The sequence below is a fragment of the Capricornis sumatraensis genome, chromosome 22, assembly GCF_032405125.1.
Source record: "Capricornis sumatraensis isolate serow.1 chromosome 22, serow.2, whole genome shotgun sequence".
Taxonomy (NCBI): Eukaryota; Metazoa; Chordata; class Mammalia; order Artiodactyla; family Bovidae; genus Capricornis; species Capricornis sumatraensis.
The window spans coordinates 29,407,610-29,429,827 of NC_091090.1; the positions used below are offsets into that span (position 1 = coordinate 29,407,610).

Genomic DNA, 22,218 nt, shown 5'->3' on the forward strand with positions numbered 1-22,218 from the left:
CTGAACTGGACACTCAGAAATGGGTAAGATTGTACATCTCATGACAGGCGTATTTCATGACAGAAAAAAAAAAAAAAACAGTGGCCAGGTATGATGAGTGCTAATGACGTGGGCAGGAAATGATGAGGGCAAGGCCCTGGAGAGGAGGCATCACTGAGGTGGGACGCTGAGGTGTGCCGGTCAGAGGTCTGGGTAGAGGCGACCAGGGAAGATCCTGGTGGGCAGAGGATTGGGCGACCTGAGAGCAGGGGTGAAAAGGCCATGGCACACCCCACCCCCCGCCCCTGACAAGCATCCAAAGGCAAGGGAAGGTTCTGCAGCGCTGAGCCACAGACACCTTCTGTAAAGATCACTCTTCCTGTCAGATGGAAGGGCTAAGTGGGCTGGAATAGGGCCAGCAGAGCAGTCAGGAGGTGCCCACAGGAGGCCAGGGTGGGGTGCAGGGGTGCCTTCCACTCGGAGGGTGGCAGCGTGATGTCTGAGAAGACAAATTCCGAGAGATGTGGGCAATGGACTCATAAGGACCAGCTGGTGGGCTGGCCATGCGGAACGGTTCTCAAGTTCCCTCCGGAATCTGTCCTCTGGTAGCGCCCACAGTTTCAGAATGCGTCAACATGCTGTCTTGTTTGGTCCTTGTCCCCATCCATGGGGAGGCAGAGTGGATGAACCAGCAGGCCTCACAGGGTTAAGGGACAGGGCCATTTCTCAGGTCTCCCAGGGTCCCACAGCCCATCCCAGCCCCCAAAGCCACCTCGGGTCAACAGGACCCCCTTCATGACCCTCGCCCTGACCCCACACCCTGACTGGCGAGAAGCTGATCCTTGGACTTCTTTCTCCTACCACAGAGCAAGGAGCATCACACAAACACTCACGAGCTGTACTCTGATTCACGCACAGCATCTCCACTGCTCTCCCCTTATCTGCTACCCTCCTGCCCTTAATCAGAGCAGGAAAGGGGACTGGTTTGGCCCCTTCTGCTCACCATGGAGCTATGGAGGTCGGAAACCTGTGTTTTTCAGGAGGTTATAAACAAATGGATTTTTTTTTTTTAATGTTTGGTTGCTAACAAATTCTTAAAAAATCTTCTCTCCCCCCATGTTAGAGTTCTGACCCTTTAAGCAGCACCCCCACTTTGTATGAGCTCTCAGAAAAGAATGGCAGCAGTCTGGCAGTGAGCTACTGTTATTTTTTAGAATTAAAGTTTAGGTCTTTTTTTTTTTAACTTTTTATTTTGTATTGGGGTATAGCCAATAGGTCCCTTTTTAAAAGAAAAGAAAAGAAAAAAAAACCTTTCTTGGCTTTACTGCATGGCATGTGGGACCTTACTTCCCCGACCAGGCAACTAACCCACACTTCTTACACTGGAAGTACAGAGTCTTAGCCACTGGGCCACCAGGGAAGTTTCTGAGCTGCTGTGATTTTTAAGAATATGTTTTGGCACATCTGAGCTCTTGGACCAGAGAGGTGATTCCAACCGAGAATCACAGCAAACGCCCGCAGAGACCAGGCGGGGAACGCAATGAGCAAAGTGGTCCAGGCGTCTTCAGGTAAGTCCTTTCAACCCAGGGTCTGCTTCACTAGCAGTCTTCAGGACCACAGAGCTCCCCACTGTTTCTCCCCAGCTGTAGGGCCCTTCCAGTCTGTCTTTCACATTTCCGCTTTCAGAGAGAAACAAGTTTAAGAAAAGAGTGACACCCCTTTTAACCTTGCTAGAAGTAAAACAATTCAGACTGGGATACGCAGTGGCTGCCAGGCAGTCTCGGTGTTGGGGGCACATTAGAGAGGAGTGGTGACTGTGGTGAAGTACAGAGCATCTGCCCCGAGGGGGTGAAGGAAGGAGGGGGAAGGCCACTGGAGGGGTGTGGCCCCATATTTCAAAAGCAGAGAGAGAGAGAGAGATTCCCTACATGAAATCATCTGATTTTAAAATGCTGGTGACTAATTCCAAAATTGTAAAAACACTTTATGGGCCAATTACCAAACTGGCCAAAGAAAATACGCATATAAGCCAGCTCTGACCACAGGCCACTGATTTACAATCCCCAGCCCAGATGCCTCCTGACACCTCCCAACGCCCATATTCCAAGTCCTCTTCCTGCGCACCACGATGGAGAAGGTCAGTATATCCCCAGGAGGGGTTAACCTCGCCCTGGAAGAAGCACCTTCAATAATGACCCTCCCTCTATGAGTGACTCATCCTGTCTCCTGTCAAAAGTGGCACTCACTTTATCTCTGATCACAGTTTAAAAGTGAAGGATAGGGAAGCCTGGTGTGCTGCCGCCCACGGGGTCACAAGGAGCTGGACACGACTTAGCGACTGGACAGCAACAACAGTTTAAAAAGAGAATCAACGTGATCGGTACGAGCCTGGCTGTCCCGACAACCTCGGGTGGAGCCGGCCCTTTCGGGAGCACCCTCTCACCTCCTGCTTTGTTTGCTTCCTATGACTAACAGACATTTTCCCGTTTTCCCTGGTGTCACCTGCAAGCGGCTTCTCCCGCCTGCCTCCACAAGGCCCATCTTGTCTGGACACAGCTGTGCAGTGTCTGACCTCCTCCCAGGGACCTGAGCTGGCCAGTGGCCAGCTACGGCTGATGCCCCATTCGCTCTTTACATCCGCTTAAAGTCCAGGCACTGCCAGCGAGGGTTCTGCCTTTGTCCCGAAACCTGGGGCTTCAAAGAACACCACTGTACAACCTGGATGCCTCTTTTGCTCCGAGCTTCCTTCCTCACCCTTGCAAACCTGGATTTATGAGTTACTTTCTATTGGTTTCTGTGCTTGCGGGCAACTGTTTCCTCATTATTCTGAATCTTCTACACAATAAATAAACCCAGAACTCTGACATGACACCAAAAGCAAAATCAAGACGCAAATGATGTCTGAGGGGAAAATATTTATAATTCGGATTAGAAACAAAGGTTGATCTTCCAATGTATGAAGAGCTCCTAGAACTTGAGGATGAAAAGGTAACAAACCCAACAGAAGAATGGGCAAAGGATTTGAACAGACAGTTCACAGAGGAAAACAACACAGATGGCCCTTTTACATTTAAAAGGATGCTCAACCTCACTGAGAAGAGAAACGAACTACAGACACAATGAGATACCATCCCACCCCTGTCAGACTGGCATAAATCCAAAGCTGGTCGCTCACTCTTACTGAAGCTATGGGAAACCAGGCTCTCACCCTGCAGTGGGATGCAAAATGGACCACTTCTTTGGAAAGGCGATTTGAAATTTTCCACTGAGATTACAAACCATCGGCCTTTGGATATGGCAATTCCACTTCTGGGGATCTGTCGTATAGCCGTATCTGCCATGTTCAAAATAACTCCTGCAAAAGGTGGTGCACGGCAGCATGGTTTTTAACAGCACCCTTACGAAAACAACCCAAGTAGTTTTCGTCTCCGGGTGCCTGGGTTACAACGTCTTATAACACACAGTTGTAACGAGGTACCACAATACCTCCCCAGGGAGCCCAGGGGAGCACGCTGCTGCACGTCCACCCCAAGGCCAGTGAATCAGAAACTTGGACATGGCCCAGGAATCCATGTTTAATGTCACCAGGGGATCCCAACACATTGTCCATATAGACAATGGAGCCAGTTTAAAAAAATCAGGGAGAAATGAAGGGCGAGAACAGGACAAACTAATCAGAAAACATGAGGGCAGACAGCGGTTGCTTTGGGAGGGGGCGCTCACAGGAGGGGTCTGAGGAAGCTAGGAGGGCTGCCTCCTGCCCTGGGGGATGGGTGCATGGCACACACAGGTGCAAAAACTCACCCCACTATGCCCCTAAGTGTCTGCATGCTTTACTGTTGTTCAAACCACCCAGTCTGTGGTACTTCATCATGGCAGCCTTAGCAAACTTAATACACACACTCTCTCTCAGGCTGTTCAGAGAATGAAAGAATCTTCAAAGTCACCATTTTAACTGCAGACTGCACGATTTGTCGCAATGTATTTTTCTCCAGTTTCACTGGATGTAGGAAGACAAGGATATTTTTATGATACAAAAATGTAGCAAAAAATGAGAGACTCCTTAAAGAGAACCTGCAAATAAAAGTGTCCAGCCTCTGCGGAGTTTTCCTGGTGAACCATTTCTTTCTATAAGGGTGTACAGTTCTGCCTGAGGCCTTCAAGAAAGAAATACCAGAGGCACACACTCAGCCTCACTGTGGTTCACAAGTCTGAGGCCTGGGCAGAAATCGTGCGGTCCTTGAAGAGTGCCTACCGAGGGGACAAGGTGAACTGAGGGCCATAAAGAAAAAACAACTCAAGATCATACACCAAAACAATGTCTAAAATCTCAGCCTTGTTTTTAACTTGGATAAAAATATCAGGTTCACTGTTTAAGGACAAAAATTACTTCAGTAAGAAATAAGCAAGAAAGAAAAAAAAAAAAAAACAATCCTGGCTAGATAGGAGAAGGAAAGATTTGCTCAGGAGAAATGGCCGTGTGGGGGAGGGGAGGCAGCTATTCAAAGATGCTGCCCGCTTGGAGGCTTCAGGCTGGTTAACAATTAGCCACAGCAACTCAGCGGCCCCTGCTTAAACCTCAGGAGCTCCACGTGGCATAAACTCTCTGGGCTGTAACAGGGGGACTGGATAAAAATCAAGTCTAGGCAGGAAAGGGACACACTTCTGAGGGGCTGTTACCTAGGGCTGATCAATGACTGTGCGTCCACTTTTCTGCACAACTGTTACACTTAAATAATAAGTGCTATGATCGAATGCTGGTGTCCCCCCTAGAGTTCACGTTGGACTCCCAACTCCCAAAGATGATGGTATTAGTGGGTGGAGCCTTTGGGAGGTGTTTAAACCCTGAGGGTGCAGCCCTCATGAATGGAATTAGTGCCCTTATGAAAGAGGCTCCAGAGTGCTCCCCTGCCCCTCCCACCACGTGGGGACACAGCAGGAGGCCTGTGACCTGCGAGAGGGGCCTCACTGGACCAGACTGCACCCAGATCTCGCACTCCACCCTCCAGCACTGGGAGGAGTAAATTTCTGTTGTTTATAAGCCGCCTGGTCTGTATTTTGTCACAGCAGCCTGAACAGACTAAGAAAGGTTAATAAGTTAACAACAAAAAAAGATTATACCCAGGGCTGGCTATAAACTCCCACGCTTCTTCAGATGCCAACCAATATGGTGAGGGCAGTGAAGACTTGGCTTTATTTTCATTTTCTCTTATTCATAGAGACAGGACCTCAGGGCAAAAGGGGATCTTGGCAGCTGTTTGGCCAGGGGGACTAGGATGGAGCCAGCTCTCTGCCGGCCTTGGTGGGCCCCCTGGAGCCACGCCCACCGTCCCATTCCCATTCAGGGGTGTGACAGCCCAGCACCCCCTCTGTCCTTACTGGTGTATCCTTAGGAACTTCCACCATCTCTCTTCCTTGTTGTAAAAGGACAAGGCCAGACTCTGCGAGTCTCAAAGTCTCCTGCAGCTGGACAGACCACAGGTCTTGGTTGGGCAGCTTCCGCCTGTAGTCACGTCAGGTTTCCACTCCAGAGTCACTGTCGCCCACCTGTCTCTTCCCTCTTAGTCTCCCACAAGCTCATCTTACAAACAGGGGCTCCGTTTGGTACGTGCCGCCAATCTTCTAAGTACGTGATACAAGCACAGGGCTAACTCCTACTGGCTAGCAAGCGAACAAAACACACTCTTGAGCCCTGGACAAAGGCTTTCAGCTGAATGAGGCTTTAAAACCATCTGTCTGAGGTTGTTTTGATGGGGCCGTGTGTCTCGCCCTGGGAGGGCTGTGAGAACAAGGGCCACACTATGGTGCGGGGGAGGGACCCTGGGGGGTCCCTGGGCTTTTCATCTCCAGCTGTTAAATGCTACGTGGCAGCTGGTGGTGATAAAGCCACCGGGACCAACAGGGAATGGTCCTTGTCCTCCTTCCTCACTGTGAAACCAGCCCTTCTCCACAACAGGCCCTGCACACCCAGCCTTCTCTCTCCAGGTGCCAGGAACACCTAGGTGCCCTTGCCTCCTGCAGTGGCAGCCCCGGCTCAAAACCAAATCCACCCAACAATAGTAACCCCCTGCTCAAAACCAAATCCACCCAACAATAGTAACCCCCTGCTCAAAACCAAATCCACCCAACAATAGTAACCCCCCACCTCCACGCCTCAGACTAAAAACAGTTCTAGAAAAGCCAAAATTGGATGAGAACAGAAAGATGCAAATGAGTTCCTGGATTTAGGGGGTTTCCCTCCCTGAACTTGGGGGCTGGGAGCACAGGGTCCTCTGAAAGCCTACTTAGCGGGTTCCACCCAGAGCACGGGGAGCAGCACTTTAGACACCTGGGGGTCTCGTTACCACGAGGGATCCAGGGCGGGGCCTGGAGTCTGTGTTTCTAACCAATTCCCAGATGGTGCAGGTCTGTGACAATCTGGGGAGTGAGTGCCTCCTGGATCCCTGTCTTCAGGAGGTGCTGGGTGGAGACAGTGACCATCACCCTCAACTTGACAGATAGGGAATGGGGACCCTGACACCACCTAGTTTGCCCAAGACAGCTCAGCAAACTCTTGGAACAACTCAAAAGAAGCTGGTACATTTCAGCCTGTGTGGGGTCCCCTGTTCTACATCAGAAGGGGGTCAGGAAGCCACGAGTCTGTCTGTGGGGGGACTCAAGCCTCTGTTCTTTGCTGACCTTTTACAGTCTATATACTTCTGGCCGTAATACCAGATACTGTAGGGTATTTGAATCAGAAAGACTCTGTCTGATGGTTAAGACCAGAAACATGACATTTTATTCCTCGCCAGACCTGGGTGGATGGTTGCAGATAAAATACATGATGGTCCGTTAAACTTGAATTCCAGATAAACAAAGACTACTTTTCTAGTATAATTATGCCCCAGATATTCTTTGAGATATACTTACACTGGAATTAAAAAAAAAAAAAAAAAAAGGACTGTTTCTCTGAAATGCCAATTTAACGGATAGTCCTGGATTTTTATTTGCAAAGTCTGGCAACCCTAACAGGTGGGAATGATGTGCCAAGAACACTTCCTGCTTCATCACTGTTGACCTTAAAGAAAACCCCAGGGACACTGACACTGTCCCAGGATGCACAACTTCTGACTGCAAGGACTGTGCCATCTTCTCTTCTAGTTCATTTCTCTGAATGGAGCTTAATCTTCTTAGCTAACTTAATATAATATGACAGAGTCATGCATTTTTTAGCTAGCATTATGAGTTGAATCGAACAAAACTCCTGTGAAGTCCAAACTGCCAGCACCTCAGAACGTGAGCTCATTTGGAGTCAGAGTTATTGCAGATGTAAACAGTTGAGATGGGACCATGATGGAGTAGAATGTGTTCTAATCTGATATGACTGACGTCCTTACAGAAAGAGAAACTGGATGCAGAGATGGCTGCAAACACAAAGACTGGTGTCCCGCTGGTCCAAGCCAGGGAGCACAGCCCTGCTGACACCTTGCTCTTACACTTTTACAGTACATGTTACATTTCTGTTGCTTAAGCCACTCAGCTTGCGGCATGTTGTTCTCACCACTGGCCTATAAACACATGCTGGGAGCTGGAAAGAAGAGAGGAGATGGAGGAAAGGAAACCGGGAAGAAACTCCTCAGCGCTCCCACTGGCTGTTTCCTGTAGAACCTGAACACCTCCGCCGAGGGAGGTTAGGGATTTAGAATCAGCAGGCCAGTTATATGAAAACCGTCGCTGTTCTCCTAAAATCCACGTGTTAAACACTGATTTGAACAAGTCGCAAGCCACTGAAAGAAGAAACCTTAGAAATCAGAACTGACCCTGGTTCTACAAATAGGACTCATCCTCAAGAAGCTGCAGGCTGGAAGAGATGTGAGTGGGAGGGTTTTTTTAAATTTTTATTTTGATGGCCCATGGGTTTAGTTGACCCCGCAGCATGTGGAATCTTAGTTCCCCGACCAGGGATCAAACCCGAATCCCTGCATTGGAAGGTGGGTTCTTAACCAGCAGACCACCAGGGAAGTCCCAAAGAGAGGCGTGTGGTGGTGGTTTCGTCACTAAGTAGTGTCCGACTCTTGCGACCCCATGGACTGTAGCCCGCCAGGCTCCTCTGTCCATGGGATTCTCCAGGCAAGAATACTGGAGTGGGTTGCCATTGCTGTGGGGTTTAAATCCGCAGTTTCAAGGGCCCTCTGCCCTGGGTTGCGAACTGCTTCTTTCCAGTGAGAAGTTGGCCCTCCTCTGCAACTTGCAAACCAAATACCAACACACTGGTCTGGTGACCAAGGAGCTCAAAGCAAAATTAAGCAGGCTGCTCTAACTGCACTGTCTCTCTGGGTGATGTGCCAGTCTTATTTTGAACAGCCCCAGTGGCAAGATTCAAACAAAAGCCAGGCCCTTTAGCAACACTTTATCTCCTGTCAGTACATCCCTCCACCTCTACCCAGGCCTTATTCTGGCTTGGATGGGGATTCCAGGACACAACTGCCCCACCTGAGAAAAATGCCAAACTTCACTGGCTCCAGACACACTGGCCTTGGTTCAGTTACTAGAACATGCCGAGGTGTCTGTGCCTCACCTGGGGGCTTTGTGCATGCCAATCCATGTCTGGAATGTTCCTTCTTCTGCACATACCCCCCTCCCCAAGCCCCTTCACACCAGCTGTGTACCAGAAGTTCAAACAGCAGTTTCCCAGGAACATCTGGTAACCACCCTTTGATGTTTCCTTATCGCACAACCTGTATGCGCCTTTCGACACCCGTATCACAACTGTAATTATTTATTGTTTGCTGTGCTCCCTAATAAACAGTTAAGTTTCATGAGTCAGAGATCAGACGTGTTTCGTGAATTACTTTACAGTCCGGGCCTGGCACACAGCAGGCACACAAATATTTGTCTGGATTCATCAATTAACTAATTAGTTAAAACAAACAAATGAGGGCAGGATAGGAAGCGCCTCCTGCTCAGGAGCTCTGGGTTCGGCCGGGGAGCAGGAAGCCTCACTTGTTACCCTTGCTGTGAAGAGGGACGCTTTTAGGATATCACTTGTCACCTAATTTCTCCTGGAAAGTTTCAGACTGAAACAATCAATCCCCTGGTCATGATCTGGCTTTACAAACAGGCCCTTCCTACAATAAAGCCACATCCCCCTCACACATGCTTCAACCACGGTACATTCTTCCAGTAATGAACAAAGCAAGGCTGGGCTAGGATCTGGCAGGCAGCCCCTCTAAGTCGATTTTGGGTAGAAAGGTAAAGAAAGTACAGGCACCACCTCTGATAGGTGCATATCTCTTTGCTGTATCTTTTTGACTTAGTTGCTAGGTCGTGTCCAGCTGTTGCTGTTTAGATGCTAAGTGGTGCTGGACTCATTCTAACCCCATGGACTATAGCCCACCAAGCTCCTCTGTCCGTGGAATTTTCTAGGCAAGAATACTGGAGTGGGTTGCCATTTCCCTCCCCAGGGGATCTTCTTGAACCAAGGATTGAACCTGTGTCTCCTGCATTACAGACGGATTCTCTACCACTGCATGAGCAGGGAAGCCCCTGGATATCTCTTTACGAATTAATAAACTGGCATTCTGACATTTTTTAAAAGCCTATGCATTTGGGCTTCCCTAATAGCTCAGTTGGTAAAGAATCTGCCTGCAATGCAGGAGACCCTGGTTCGATTCGTGGGTCAAGAAGATCCGCTGGAGAAGGGATAGGCTACCCACTCCAGTAGTCTCGGACTTCCCTTGTAGCTCACCTGGTAAAGAATCCATCTGCAATGTGGGGAGACCTGGGTTCGATCCCTGGGTTGGGAAGATCCCCTGGAGAAGGGAAAGGCTACCCACTCCAGTATTCTGGCCTGGAGAATTCCAGGGACTATACAGTCCATGGGGTCACAGAGAGTCAGACACAACTGAGTGACTCTCAAGAAAAAATGCATTTGATGCTATCTATAAAAAACATGATTTATGAGTCATAAGAATTAGATGCCTGAGGGTATTTGGGCAATACATATATAAAAACTTTATAATGTACATACTACTTGACACAGAAATTCCAGTAATAGGAATTTATCAAAAAAAAAAATCATGAATGCAGGAAGTCACAAGAATGTTTACTGTAGCACTATAAAAACTGGAAACTTAAATATCCAACAATGTATAACTGAATACATCACTGTGGTAATCCTTATTAATAAGTTTTCTGTAGTTTTTGCAAATGCCTAATTGAATGGAAGAATAATGAATGACATAGGGAAAAGGTTCATCATATGCTAACAGCAGAGAAGTGTGTTATATGAATCAAGATTACAAAATGCTAACTGTAGTCTTTGGGTGGTAGAGTCAAGTATGACTTTTATGTTTACCTGTATTTTATAAGTTTCCTGTGAGAGTCATAAATGTACTTTGGAAAACATTTAAAGCTAAATTGTAACCAACACACACACAAATACTATACGACTCTACTTATCGGAGGCCCTAGAAGAGTCAAATTTATAGCAACAGAAAGTAGAGTGGTAGTGGGCAGGAGGGGGCAAAGGAGAATGGTGAGTCATTTAAGAGCTACAGAGTTCAGTTTTGCAAGATGAAACAGTCCTACAGACGGATGGATGGTGGTGAAGGAACTTCATACCACTGAACTGGTACACTTTAAAATAACTAAGATGGTAAAAGACATGTGTATTTTACCCCAGTTTTTTAAAAAACCAAAATACTTTTTTAAATGCTAAATGCATAAATCATAAGTATAGCTGGGTCCAGAGTTGTCCTAGTTATTACGATTTTCAAAAGACATAGGTACAGAAGGCCGAATTTGACCCTGGACCACATGGCAAGGAGCAAGATGGTCTGTGTGCCCACCAGGCTGGCGTGTGCTTTGGGATGAGCTGGCTGTGCCATTTCCTATCTCTTCTGTCATAAGTATGGTGTTTTCTCCCTCTCCAACCAGCTCTGATTCTAGATGAAGGGCTGAGTAAGCCATCCCCAGGGTGTGACTTCCCCTAGAGCCTAGCTACAGGGACTGCAGGGGCAGGCGAATCTGGGAGAGATGCCAGCCATGTCCTGCAGAGGCCATGGTTTCAGAGTTTTGCCCCCAATGCCCTTCAGGCAGCCTCTGGTGGAGCCAAGCCAAGAAAGGAATCTTACCTCCATGTCCAGACAACTCACCTCCTCACTGCAGGATAAAGAGGGAGGACTGGATTCAGGGAAGAACATTTCCCCCTTTATTCACCAGGAGGGCCCTAGAGATGCCCACCCAGTTCCTGGAGGTGGACCTCAGAACCCCAAGCTTGCAGAGCCCCTGGCTGAGCACTGCACGTGGCCCACACCTTTTCAGCAACAGGAAGTCGGATGCTGAGTCTAGATATCCAAAATGATCATACATGGCACAGGAAAAGGAAGTTTTTCCAAGAACTTTTGGGTAAACAGGGCCCGAGAAAGATAGAGATCAGTGCTTTCCTTACCTGCTGTAGGCATGCTAACATTGTACTGAGGTAAGATAAATAGAAAGGCAGTCTTGGCGGTGACCTGTGAAACAGAGGGAAAAGGTCCAAGTTAGCTTCTTGGCCACATTAAAAAAAAAAACACCCAACCAGCAAAGCCTGCGACCAGTCCTGGAGTCCATGCCTTTCACATTCTCAGACCCACAGGCCTCTCCAATGAAGGGTTTCACCTGGAGCTGAGTTAGCAACGTTTGATTTTCTCGCCCATTTTCTTTAATGACATCCCTCCCAATACCTGCACTGAAAACAAACGAAACCACCCCAAGTCCTGGATGGTATCTAGACTTGTGCTCCCTGCAGACAGAATGCGACAAGGTGTGCTCCACCCACCGGCAGAGAGCTCAAAAGCAAGGGAGACACATTTGTCTGCGTGTCATTCGTTCATTCACTCACTCAACTGTTTATCAAGTTAGTTCTAAGTACCCAGCACCAGTGAAGACGGGAACTAATACAAGATCACAGCCTTCCAGAGTTTTCCAGAACTCAGGACCTAGCTGAGGCTCCCCAGCACGCTGATTAACTGCACAGTGGGCAGCAGCCCCCCAAATCCAAACCTGAGCCTCAGAAACAGAGAACTCCAGCTGCTAATTTCACATCTTCTCTACTCGGGGGGTGGTAGGACACAACACCCCCTACTGTTGGTCTGTTCATTTTGAAAGCTGCCTTTCAAATCTCAGTGGTGCTGTGATAAAACTGTGGCTGTCACCTGGGTTATTAACAGCCCACTCAGTCCTCTTGAGGTTCAGCCTGAAGGGGAGAGACTGTAAGATGAGGGGACGCTTGGACTCTAGAACCGACTGCCTGGGCTCAGACGCTGCCTCTGCATTTGCCTACCTTGCAACCAGGAGCTACGATCTTACACCTGGAGTCTCACTTCCCCTGTCTGTAAAAGGCAGGGTATTTGCGGTGCCCTGGTTGGTCTGGGGGAGGAAGTGGCGGCAGCGATGGCCCTGTTGTCAGTGTCATTTAAAGCTCCCCAGATGTTTCTGATGTGCTGATGTTTCTGGAGCAGGTGCAGAGGCCAGGTGTGGGGTAGTCGGACCCCAGGCCTTTCCAGGCAGGCCCCTGGGGACACTTCATCAGCAGAGTTACTGGTTTGCCTCTAAACAGAAAGATGTGAAGGGTGCCCCGTGGGTGTGGGGGAACATAGGTTTCTGTGGCAGAAACAGCAGGGAGATGGCTGAAGGACGCCCTACGGCCCCTCAACCAAACGCTGTGTGCTTAAGGCACAGTCTCCTCCAGTGTCACCCAAGAAATACACTCGCCTTTTAAGCTGGCGGGCTGAAGTGGACCTCAGTGTGGCTCTGGCTGACCAGGACCCCCTGGCCTCTGCCTAATGGCACTGACATTTCCTGAAGAGATACCTCTCCCCACCTGAGTTGTGATGACCCCCGTCCTCCTGGAAGGATGGAGGGGGCAGACGCTCTCCCCAGCCCATCGGACACCCTCTCCCGGGCTCTGAATCTTGGGCGGGGATGGAGGAAAACCTGGTCAGTGCCACGTGCCTGCCAGACTCTCCTGCTGGGGTTCCTGAAGCTCTGCCCTGAAGCAGTGACTCACAGCAACTGTAGGAACCCCCAGGCAGTCCCTCAAAGTTGGCTCAGAGTCCATCCTAAGATATATCAGAGTCTCACGAGTAACAGCATTGGGGTCCAACCCAGGCGGCATGTTCGAACCTCTGGGGGAGCTTCTAGAATCTCGATTCCTGGACCACCCCCAGTTAATCCTACAGCTTGGGGGTGTCAGCAACCCACCAGGCTCCCCAAAGCAGGCCAGGTGCATACATACTTTAAAAACTGAAACAATTCAGAAATGTAAAACTAAGAGCTGAATATTCACTCTACATTCTCGGTTTTCCTCTCTCCCCACGTGGGTGGGGTCAGTTTTCTGAGAGCTTTCCTATGCATCTACCCACTTGGAATTAATTTCATTTTACTCTGACATCGTAACTTAGGCTGTGTTTATACCACTTGACACAAGGGATTAAATTTAGAGTAAAGAAATTTTAAAAGAGCTTTTAAACTTTTTTTCCCCCAATTTTTTCTTAATTGAAGTATAGTTGATTTACAATGTAGCGTTCGTTTCTGGTGTACAGCTCCAGTGCACCAAATTCAGTTATACACGCATATATTTTTCATTTTTTCCACTATGTTTATTCCAGGATATTGAATATAGCTCCCTGTGCTATACAGCAGGACCTTGCTATTTATTTGGAATATAGTAGTTTGCATCTGCTAATCCCAAACTCTTAATTTATCCCCCCCCCGCCCCCCTAGCTTTTCCCTTTGGTAACCATAAATTTGTTTTCCATGTCTGTCTGTTTTGTAAACAAATTTGTTTGTATATTTTAGATTTCACATATAGGCAATATATTCACATACACCAATACTACATGGTATTTGTCTATCTCCTTGACTTACTTAGTAAAAGAACTTATTAAGTACTGTTTAAGTCACTTTCTTAGCTCGGTTAATCAAATGGTTGTCGCAGGAATCTACAGACCAAGGCCCAAAAACATTCAGCATACGTGAAAGTATTCAGAGTATGGTGACACAGAATGCGTAGCTTGACTTTTTCTTTACTGATGGCAACACAGAGATAAGTGGCTATATAATAAAAACTTTCTATAAATACTAGGCCTTTTCATTACTGTTTCCCATGGGGTCACCCCTGAAGTTTTAGGCTGAAAAGTTTGGCCAAATAAAATGGCCTCTCTGTGGAAGTGTATACAGATGGACGTTTTTTTCTTTTCGTTGAAAAAAAATTTTAGAAAATGGCAATAAAGGGCACAAACAAATCAAACAGGGATATACAAGTAGAAAACACAGACAAGGTAGAACCAAGCATGCCACTGGCTTAACTGGTTACAAGCACAAAGTGTAACAGGCAGAAAGCCTATTTTAAACTATTAAAAAGCTGTGCTTTTAGACATAGAACACAAACTTATGGTTACCAAAGGGGAAAGCTGGGGGTGAGGGATAAATTAGGAGCATGGTATTAGCACTTACAAATGGCAGTATATAAGACAGATAAACAACAAGGACCTACTGTATAGCACAGGGAACTATATTCAATATCCTGTGATAAACCATGATGGAAAAAATATGAAAAACAACCTATCATGGAAAATCTGAAAAAAGAATAAATATATATAACTGAATCACTTGGCTGTACACCTGAAATGCCACATTGTAAATCAACTATACTTTAAAGAAAAAGCTGTGTTTCTATCTCAATTAGCCCTAATACACACATCCACAAAAATGGTATGTGAAGGAATGCTGTCCTACACAAGAAGCTGTACCCTGAATTAAGGGAAACAGCTATTGACACAGGAGTTAACACCCAGAGCATTAGCCTCTAACTGGTGGATGGATTATCCCACTTTGCTTTAGGGACGACAGCAATCTGGTATATGGGCTGTACCAATGCCCTTGGCCTAGCCCTGCATACCCAGGCAATTCTTGTTACTGCTGTTCTGCAAAATCGCTGTGATCGCAGCAACAGTGGACCACTCACTGCTCCTAGGGGACAGGGGATCAGACTCCTACAGGCCTCTGAGCACATTTCCATCAACTGATCAATATGTAACCTTGGTTTACACGTGTTCCCTTTGAGAGAAGCTGCATGGAACACACTGTTGAAACATGAACCCGGAGCTTGTGGCTTGAGCCTGCGGAAGCTTCTCTAACACATGTACGTTCTCCGCCAGGCCCATCCCGGCCTCTCCATGCTCGAGATGCCCAGATGGCACCCTGGCACCCCGTGTGAGGGCCACTGTGAGCAGCTAAGTCACCAACGAAAGCCATGAAGATGCAAGACTGTGGCACTAAACAGACAGCAAGAAGGCCACTCGCTCACGGCAGGAGCTAGATCGGGACGGCAGAGCGTCACCCGGTTCCCCTCCATCCGGGACGTGCTCGTCAAGTGAGCCACACACCCCACCACCCTGAGCGTGTCCACAGACACCGCAAAGTCGCCTGGAGGTGGGGCGCTGGGGTCACAGGTCCACATCAGAACACAGCAGCAGTGCACACGTGAGAGGTGCCAAGAGTGAGGGTGATCTGTTCTGGGGTGAACCCGAAAGGTTTTCTCTTTTTTAACTTTTATTGAGGTGTAATTTATGCACCATAAACTTCATCCTTGATAAGCAGCCAGCTTTATAGGGCTTATCTTTCCTTGTTTTTAAACTCTCTCTTCACTGGGATGTAAATTCTATAAGAGGAGGGGTCTTACTTTGATTATCTTCAATCTACTGTGGCAACAGTGCCTAGAAACAGCCTGCACTGGGCAAGCGCTTGTTAAATGCAGACCTGATTAAGCAGGGGAGGCGCTGCTACTTTGTCACTTGACCCTCAGCTTGTCCTCTGCCCTCATTCCCCTGTGCATGTCCCCTCTCTCTCCCTGGGGTCCTTCCCAGTGCTGGGCATGTAGCAGATCTCTCATAAACGCCTATTTGATGAGCGAATACTGCAAGAAGCTATAGTATTTAGTAACCACAGACAAAAGTTTAACAGATGCTTTCTAAACATGACTCGAAGAGGAAAGGATCTGGGACTCTGCTTAAGGCAAAAAGTTTGAGATTCCTGTATTTTTCCATCCCTACGCCCCTGGTCATAACAGCAGAAACCATTTCAAGCCACGCATCCTTGTCTGCGGCAGCCAAGCTTGCCTCCACGTTACACGCCTCAGCAAGATAACGTGTTTTCTCTGCTTTGACGACAAAGAGACTACAGCTGAGCCACAGAGAGGTCCCCGGTCCACCAAGACCTCACAAGTTTACAAGCAGAAAAGGCAACAATTTGATTTTTTTTTTAATGCATTTCAAAAACAAATTTAGGAGACATACAACATGGCACATAAAATAGAATGATGACATAAAACAGGAGAGGATGACCAAAAAATATATATTGAAGGCAAAGAGAAGGAGCAGTGATGCGGCTGATCCACAAAAACTCACTTCAGAAAGTCTCATTGGCTTAAGGCCCCAGAAATTTGGCCTTAAGCTTTCTCAAAGTCGTCGGAAGGAAGAGGATCATCAGCTCCTAGATTGATCACATCCATTAATTAAGAAAACAAAAAAGACGGCCCCGCCAAAAGCAACTCTACTTTTCCAGCACACAAAAAAGGCAGCTCTACTTTTCCAGCACAAGAAACTTCTGAGGTCTTCTGGCACCCCAAAGCGTCACTCCAAACTTCTCCCAACTTCAGAACAAGGATGAAACAGCCAACAAACCCCCCTGTGCCAGCACTGGCTGGCTTCGTTAACATAGAGGGCTAAGAAACAGGAATCTACTAAAAATGTCATTCCGTGTTCTATTAGGGGCACACGAATCTGAGCTCTCAGTTGCATTGAGACAAGGATGCCAGTAAAACAGCTGCCTCCAGCAAAGCATAATGGACTTGGGACTCCAGTCCCAGTCCTGGTGTGGATGACCTCTGGCAAGACATTTCACCTCTCTGGACCCGTCTATTTATCCATGAACAACAATGGTGGCGAATGTTAGGGCTTACTCAGTGCGATGCATGGTTCTAAGGGCTTCACAGAAATTCTTTCCCGTAATTCTCACAACCACCCTGTGAGGCAGATACTCATAATAGTCCCATTTTACAGATAAGCATAGAAAGGATCAGGTATAAGAATGCATGTCCTTAAAGGTCCTCTCTCCACCTTCAGTTCCAAAAAGTTATTTCCTGGTCCCACTTACATCAATGCTAAAAACATAGCCTTGGCCTACCTTGGTGGCTCAGTGATAAAGAATCCGCCTGCCAATGCAGAAGACACAGGTTTGATCCCTGGTCCGGGAAGATCCCACATGCTTCCGAGCAACTAACCCCGTGCACAACTCCTGATCCTGCGCTCTAGAGCCTGGGAGCCGCAACTACTGACGTCTAGAGCCCGCGCTCCACCACAGGAGAAGCCACTCCAAGGAGAAGCCAGAGGACCACAACTAGAGAAAATCCTGCACACTAAGAAACACCCAGCAAGCCAAACACACAAAAATTTAAAAAACAGCTTCAAGCTGACAGCTTGCTGAGAGTGTAAACTCTACTACTGCATTTGCATCGTGAGAAGACGAGGCCCAGGTGTCACCTGTAACCCACAGCAAGAAAACAAGGCCTCCTGGGTCCACCTGCCAGGCCCACCTACCACGTATACCTGGGCTTCCCAGTGCCCCAGTCTGCTCTCTTCCACTGCAAGCTGATGTCTGGGACAGCAGAGATAAGAGAGGAGAGATGCAAAGAAGGCAGTCTCCTGGCTTTCCTGGTAAGCAGTATTTGACCTTCAGTTTGGTTTATTGTTTATTTCTTGGCCATATCCACACACTGGTCCTTGAATGGGGCTGCACTGCAGGACTCACCACCAAGGACAGGGGATGGGAGGGGTCCTGCTCCAAAGGAAGCTCACCCACCCAGGGGCTGAACCGCAGTCCATGCAGCCAACCTGGAACCTCTGGGGAGGGATGCTCACGCCCAGCTCCTCAGGAGCACAAGTGAGCCAAGTGACCTGTCCCCTTCTCATGCCCCAGCCTGCTCTCCGAAGCCACACAATCTCCACTTAGAATTTCCCAAAACTGCTCTTGCATCTTCCTGCCCAGGTGGTGCACAGAAAAATTTTAGTCAGAAAAACATTTAAAACTCACACCCCTCACAGATACAGAAAAACTAGTGGTTACCGGTAGGTGGGGGGAGGGGCAATATAGGAGTAGGGGATTAAGAGGTACAGTTATGTATAAAATAAGCTACAGGAGCATAGTGTACAACATGGGGGATATAGCCAATATTTTATAATAATTATAACATTTACAATTGTGAATCAGTATATTGTACACCTGTAAGTTATATGATATTGTACAGCAACTATACTTCAGTTTTTAAAAAACTGCAAGAAAAAGTAAATAAGTCATGCTCAACTGATGAGTGTTTTTAATAAGTCTTTTAGCCTTTCTCTCCTAGAGTGAGTCCAGCTGGTCACCTACATGCACTGTAATATGGCTGGGACTCGGTGAGGTTCGAAGCCCCTCTGCCACTCAATAAAAGGCAGATACAGCTGAGACAAAGATGCTCTTCACACTTGCTTTCTCAAAGTTTCCATCTGGATGAGCAGGGGCTGGCAGGGAGGGCCGAGTGCCGGCAGTCAGGGGCAGGTTGCTGATGGTACCTTCCGTGTGGCTTTTATAAACACCTGGAGATTGAGTTTTCTCACCTGAAAAACCGCCTTAATGTAAGAACAAGGCAAAAGCTACTCAAACACACACAACAGATTTTCTACAAGCCCGTGTTCATTGTGCTGAAAAGACTCTCTGTTAACAGTCATGATCATAGTCCTATATCAAATGAAAAAAATGACACTGTATATTTATGAGAAAAACCCATCATCAGAGCAGCCATGATACAATGATAGCAGGGGCTCCAGGACATTCATTAATTCCAAACTCTAAACTTTATATTGGGATCAAGAGGAATTTAGAAAGGGCCACTTAAACAGTTTCTAAAATTTTGAAGTTGAGCTCTTAAATTTTTTTGGCCACGCTGAGCGGCTTGCAGGATCTTACTTCTCTGACCAGTGACTGAACCCCAGCCCTTGGCAGTGAAAGAACTGAGTTCTAACCACAGGACAGCAAGGGAATTCCCAAGATGAGCTATTCAAAAACAGAAAGAAAAAAAAAAAGATACATATGAAAACTGAATTTGAAGTTAATCCAGTACTAAAACACAGGAGGTGGTCTAAGGACAGCTCTTTCTACTTCCTTTACAGCCATAACTGACTGATAACCTTAAGACTGCATATTCATGCAACCTATGCTTGTACAGAAGGAATTCGACCCACTATGCGCCTTACAGACAGCCTTAGATGAAATACCTACATCCTGTGTAATTATATTTCTTCTCTGGAGGCCTTAATATATACACACTCTCATCTGCTCCCTCCCAAAAAGAGCCCTGAGCCAATATTTTAATTAATCTTAGTTGATTACATACTTCACCTCCCGTTCATCCTCAGCAGCTCTCCCCTTATTTGGGTGGGTCAGCATACTCAGAAACTGTTCCTCACAGAAGCTAAAACTATATAAAAATAAAGAAGGGCCTTGTTGTTGTTGTTTAGTCACTCAGTTGTGTCCAACTCTTTGGGGACCCAGTGGACTGTAGCCCGCCAGGTTCCTCTGTCCATGGGATTCTCCAGGCAAAAATACAGGAGTGGGTTGCCATTTCCTTCTCCAAGGGATCTTTCCAACCAAGGGTCTGACCTTGAGTCTCCTGCACTGGCAGGAGGATTCTTCACCTCTGAGCCACCCAGGACGCTCAAAGAAGCACTTAGTCATCCAAAATTTAAAAATAACAAAATAAGGAAGTGTGTACACAGAATACCTTTCTAGCATGTCAATGTACTTAAAATGTGCTTCTCTTGCAGGACATGGCAGAGTTCAGATTCTCTGCGGATATTCCCAGAGCACATTCATGAGTGAGAACAAACTATTTTTATGAGCAAAAGCTACTTGTTCAGATGCAGTATCATCTTTAAAATAAAAATCAACACAGAAAAAAGAAAGGGTTGCGGAGTGTAGAATTTTAGGCTCCAAGTGATTTTGGGGGGAGAGTTCAGATTAAGTAACATCTTAGACTTGACTGCAGAAAAGGAACTCTGGCACCAATATATCACAGCGTCCACCGAGCTGCAGTTTCTAGAGAAGCTTTAGCTCCATAAGGCGGGACACACAGGGAGGGGGCAATCCTGAAGGCACATGTGTCTGCAGCAGCCAGTCACTACTCACTGGCCACCATCACCAGTGGCTGCCAGCAAGAATCAGCCCCAAGGAGCTCGTGGCATTTCCTCCTGTTTGGAGGAAGTAGAAGGATTATTCGCTGAGGGTGGGGGGCGGGGGAACCGGGCGGGGCCCAGGTGGATCTGCCTTCATTTGCTTGTTTACAATGAAGGAAGGAAAGAGCGGGGTAGACCAGGGTCGAAGGCTACCCTTTTAAATGATTTTCCACCGTCTGGAAAGTTTCCTACTTAAAACGTCAGCCAGGCGTGGGGAGAGCCAGGCGTGGGGAGCGGGGCTTGCTAGAGAAGGGAACTGGGGAGAGCGATGAAGCTTCTCCGGGGCCCGCAGACCAGGCCTGATTCCCGTGGGAACCCTCGGATTCCTCTTGGGCTCCAGTCGGGGCGCCTCAAAGAGAGGCCCTGACTCAGGCTGTCCACCTCCACCCACACGCGAACTGAGGGAACGAGGGCAAAAAGGCAAATAAGTGAGCTCGTACAATCAGCCATTCCTCTGCAACTGAGGATGTGCGTTGTCTGTCGTCTTGGTCTCGCGGGTTCCAGCGGGTCCCCTGTGATGCCACCTAACTGCAGGCAGCGCCTTACCCTCCACAGTCGAGGCCGGCCGAGCACTGCTCTGCGCACCGCACCTCTGAACCACCGCTCTTTCCCGCGCTCACCGCACATGCATTATACCCTGCTCTGGGCGGCCCCCAGCCTACCCAGCACGAGTCCAGGAAGGCCTGCCGAAGACCACCCGCAGGAGGGCACCTGAGAGAACTTCATGGATGATGACTTGGTTCAGGTGAATTAAATCAAGGCCATCAAGATGAATGAAAAACACCAGGCACTCAAACATCCCTTGTATGTCTGCAAATAATATTCACAGAGGGATGTTCCAAATCGTCTTCAAAGTGGAGAAGGAAAACAACATGAAAGGCAAGAGTTCCCAGAAAAATGTGCTACAGACAGAATACACAATTCTAACCCCCAAGGCACCCTTGAGGTAGACACTACCCACACTCTGCCACAGGAGTCCCTCCGTTCGCCTAAACAGAATAAACAGAGCCCAGGCAAACACTAATATCTAGGTTACATGCTATATTCCAAGATACACACACACATACTCAGATAAAGCAATACATGTTAGTGCAAAATCTCACTTTATTAATTCAAAGCGATTTTTTAAATGAGATCTAAAAATGGGTGGTGCTTTTTCTCTGCTGGGGAGGCCAGCTTCCATCTCAGTTTCTCAGCAGCCCAGGAGGCTGCCTGTGACCTCACACAGGTGAAGGCGGCCCAGGAAGAAAACCACACCTCAGAGGGAGAGGTTGGACCGAGGCTGAACTCAGGGCAGGTCCTCAGAGGCAGACAGGCAGCGGCAGGCACCCTCATCCAACATCCAGTGTGCAAACCCCCGACCACCTGCTGGTGAATCCAGGCCTTGGAGCAAGGGCCAGGGGCGAAACTGGGCAACTGTATTTCAGAGAGACTTATGTCCCTCTGAAGGAACAGGAACCGCTGGGGACACCAGTGACCCTAAGTTTTGGCTGAGAAGCACGGATGAACTCCATGCAGAGCCATCAACCACATAGCAAAGGTGGAGGAGGGGAGGTGCAAACAGGCACACACAAAGGGGGGCCTCCCTGCCAAGGCCTCGAGGGGGCCAATGCTGCAGCCACTGCTCTGCCCCCTCTAAGGCAGGAGCCCAGGCCATGGGCTGCAGAGAGCAGGTCAAAGAGCAGGCCTGAGTGCGGTCTCACCCTCTTCCCAGACTGCACTGGGAAAGACCAGGATCGGCCTTCCTGAAAACACCACAGGCCCACTCCACAGTCCTCTGGGACTCCTTAGTGCCTACAAAGGAATCAGGCCCCCTCCTGGATCCCAGGACACCACAGGTACCCCACCCCACCTCTCTAAGCTTTGCCCCCTCAACTCCCAGACACAAGAACACCCTCACCCCAAACACCATCCCAGGCGGGAAAGGCACTGCCCAAACCTGGAGCCC

General features: G+C 48.0%; 1 protein-coding gene across 2 annotated transcripts in view; it reads right to left on the reverse strand.

The window, feature by feature from the left end:
- Positions 1 to 22,218, reverse strand: part of TRAM2 (translocation associated membrane protein 2) — a 68,625-nt gene that overhangs the window by 21,682 nt on the left and 24,725 nt on the right. For both annotated transcript variants that reach the window (XM_068994044.1, XM_068994045.1), the window contains exon 2: positions 11,411 to 11,474. In XM_068994044.1, the coding sequence (XP_068850145.1) occupies positions 11,411 to 11,474 (64 nt within the window). The remainder of the gene's footprint in view (positions 1 to 11,410; positions 11,475 to 22,218) is intronic.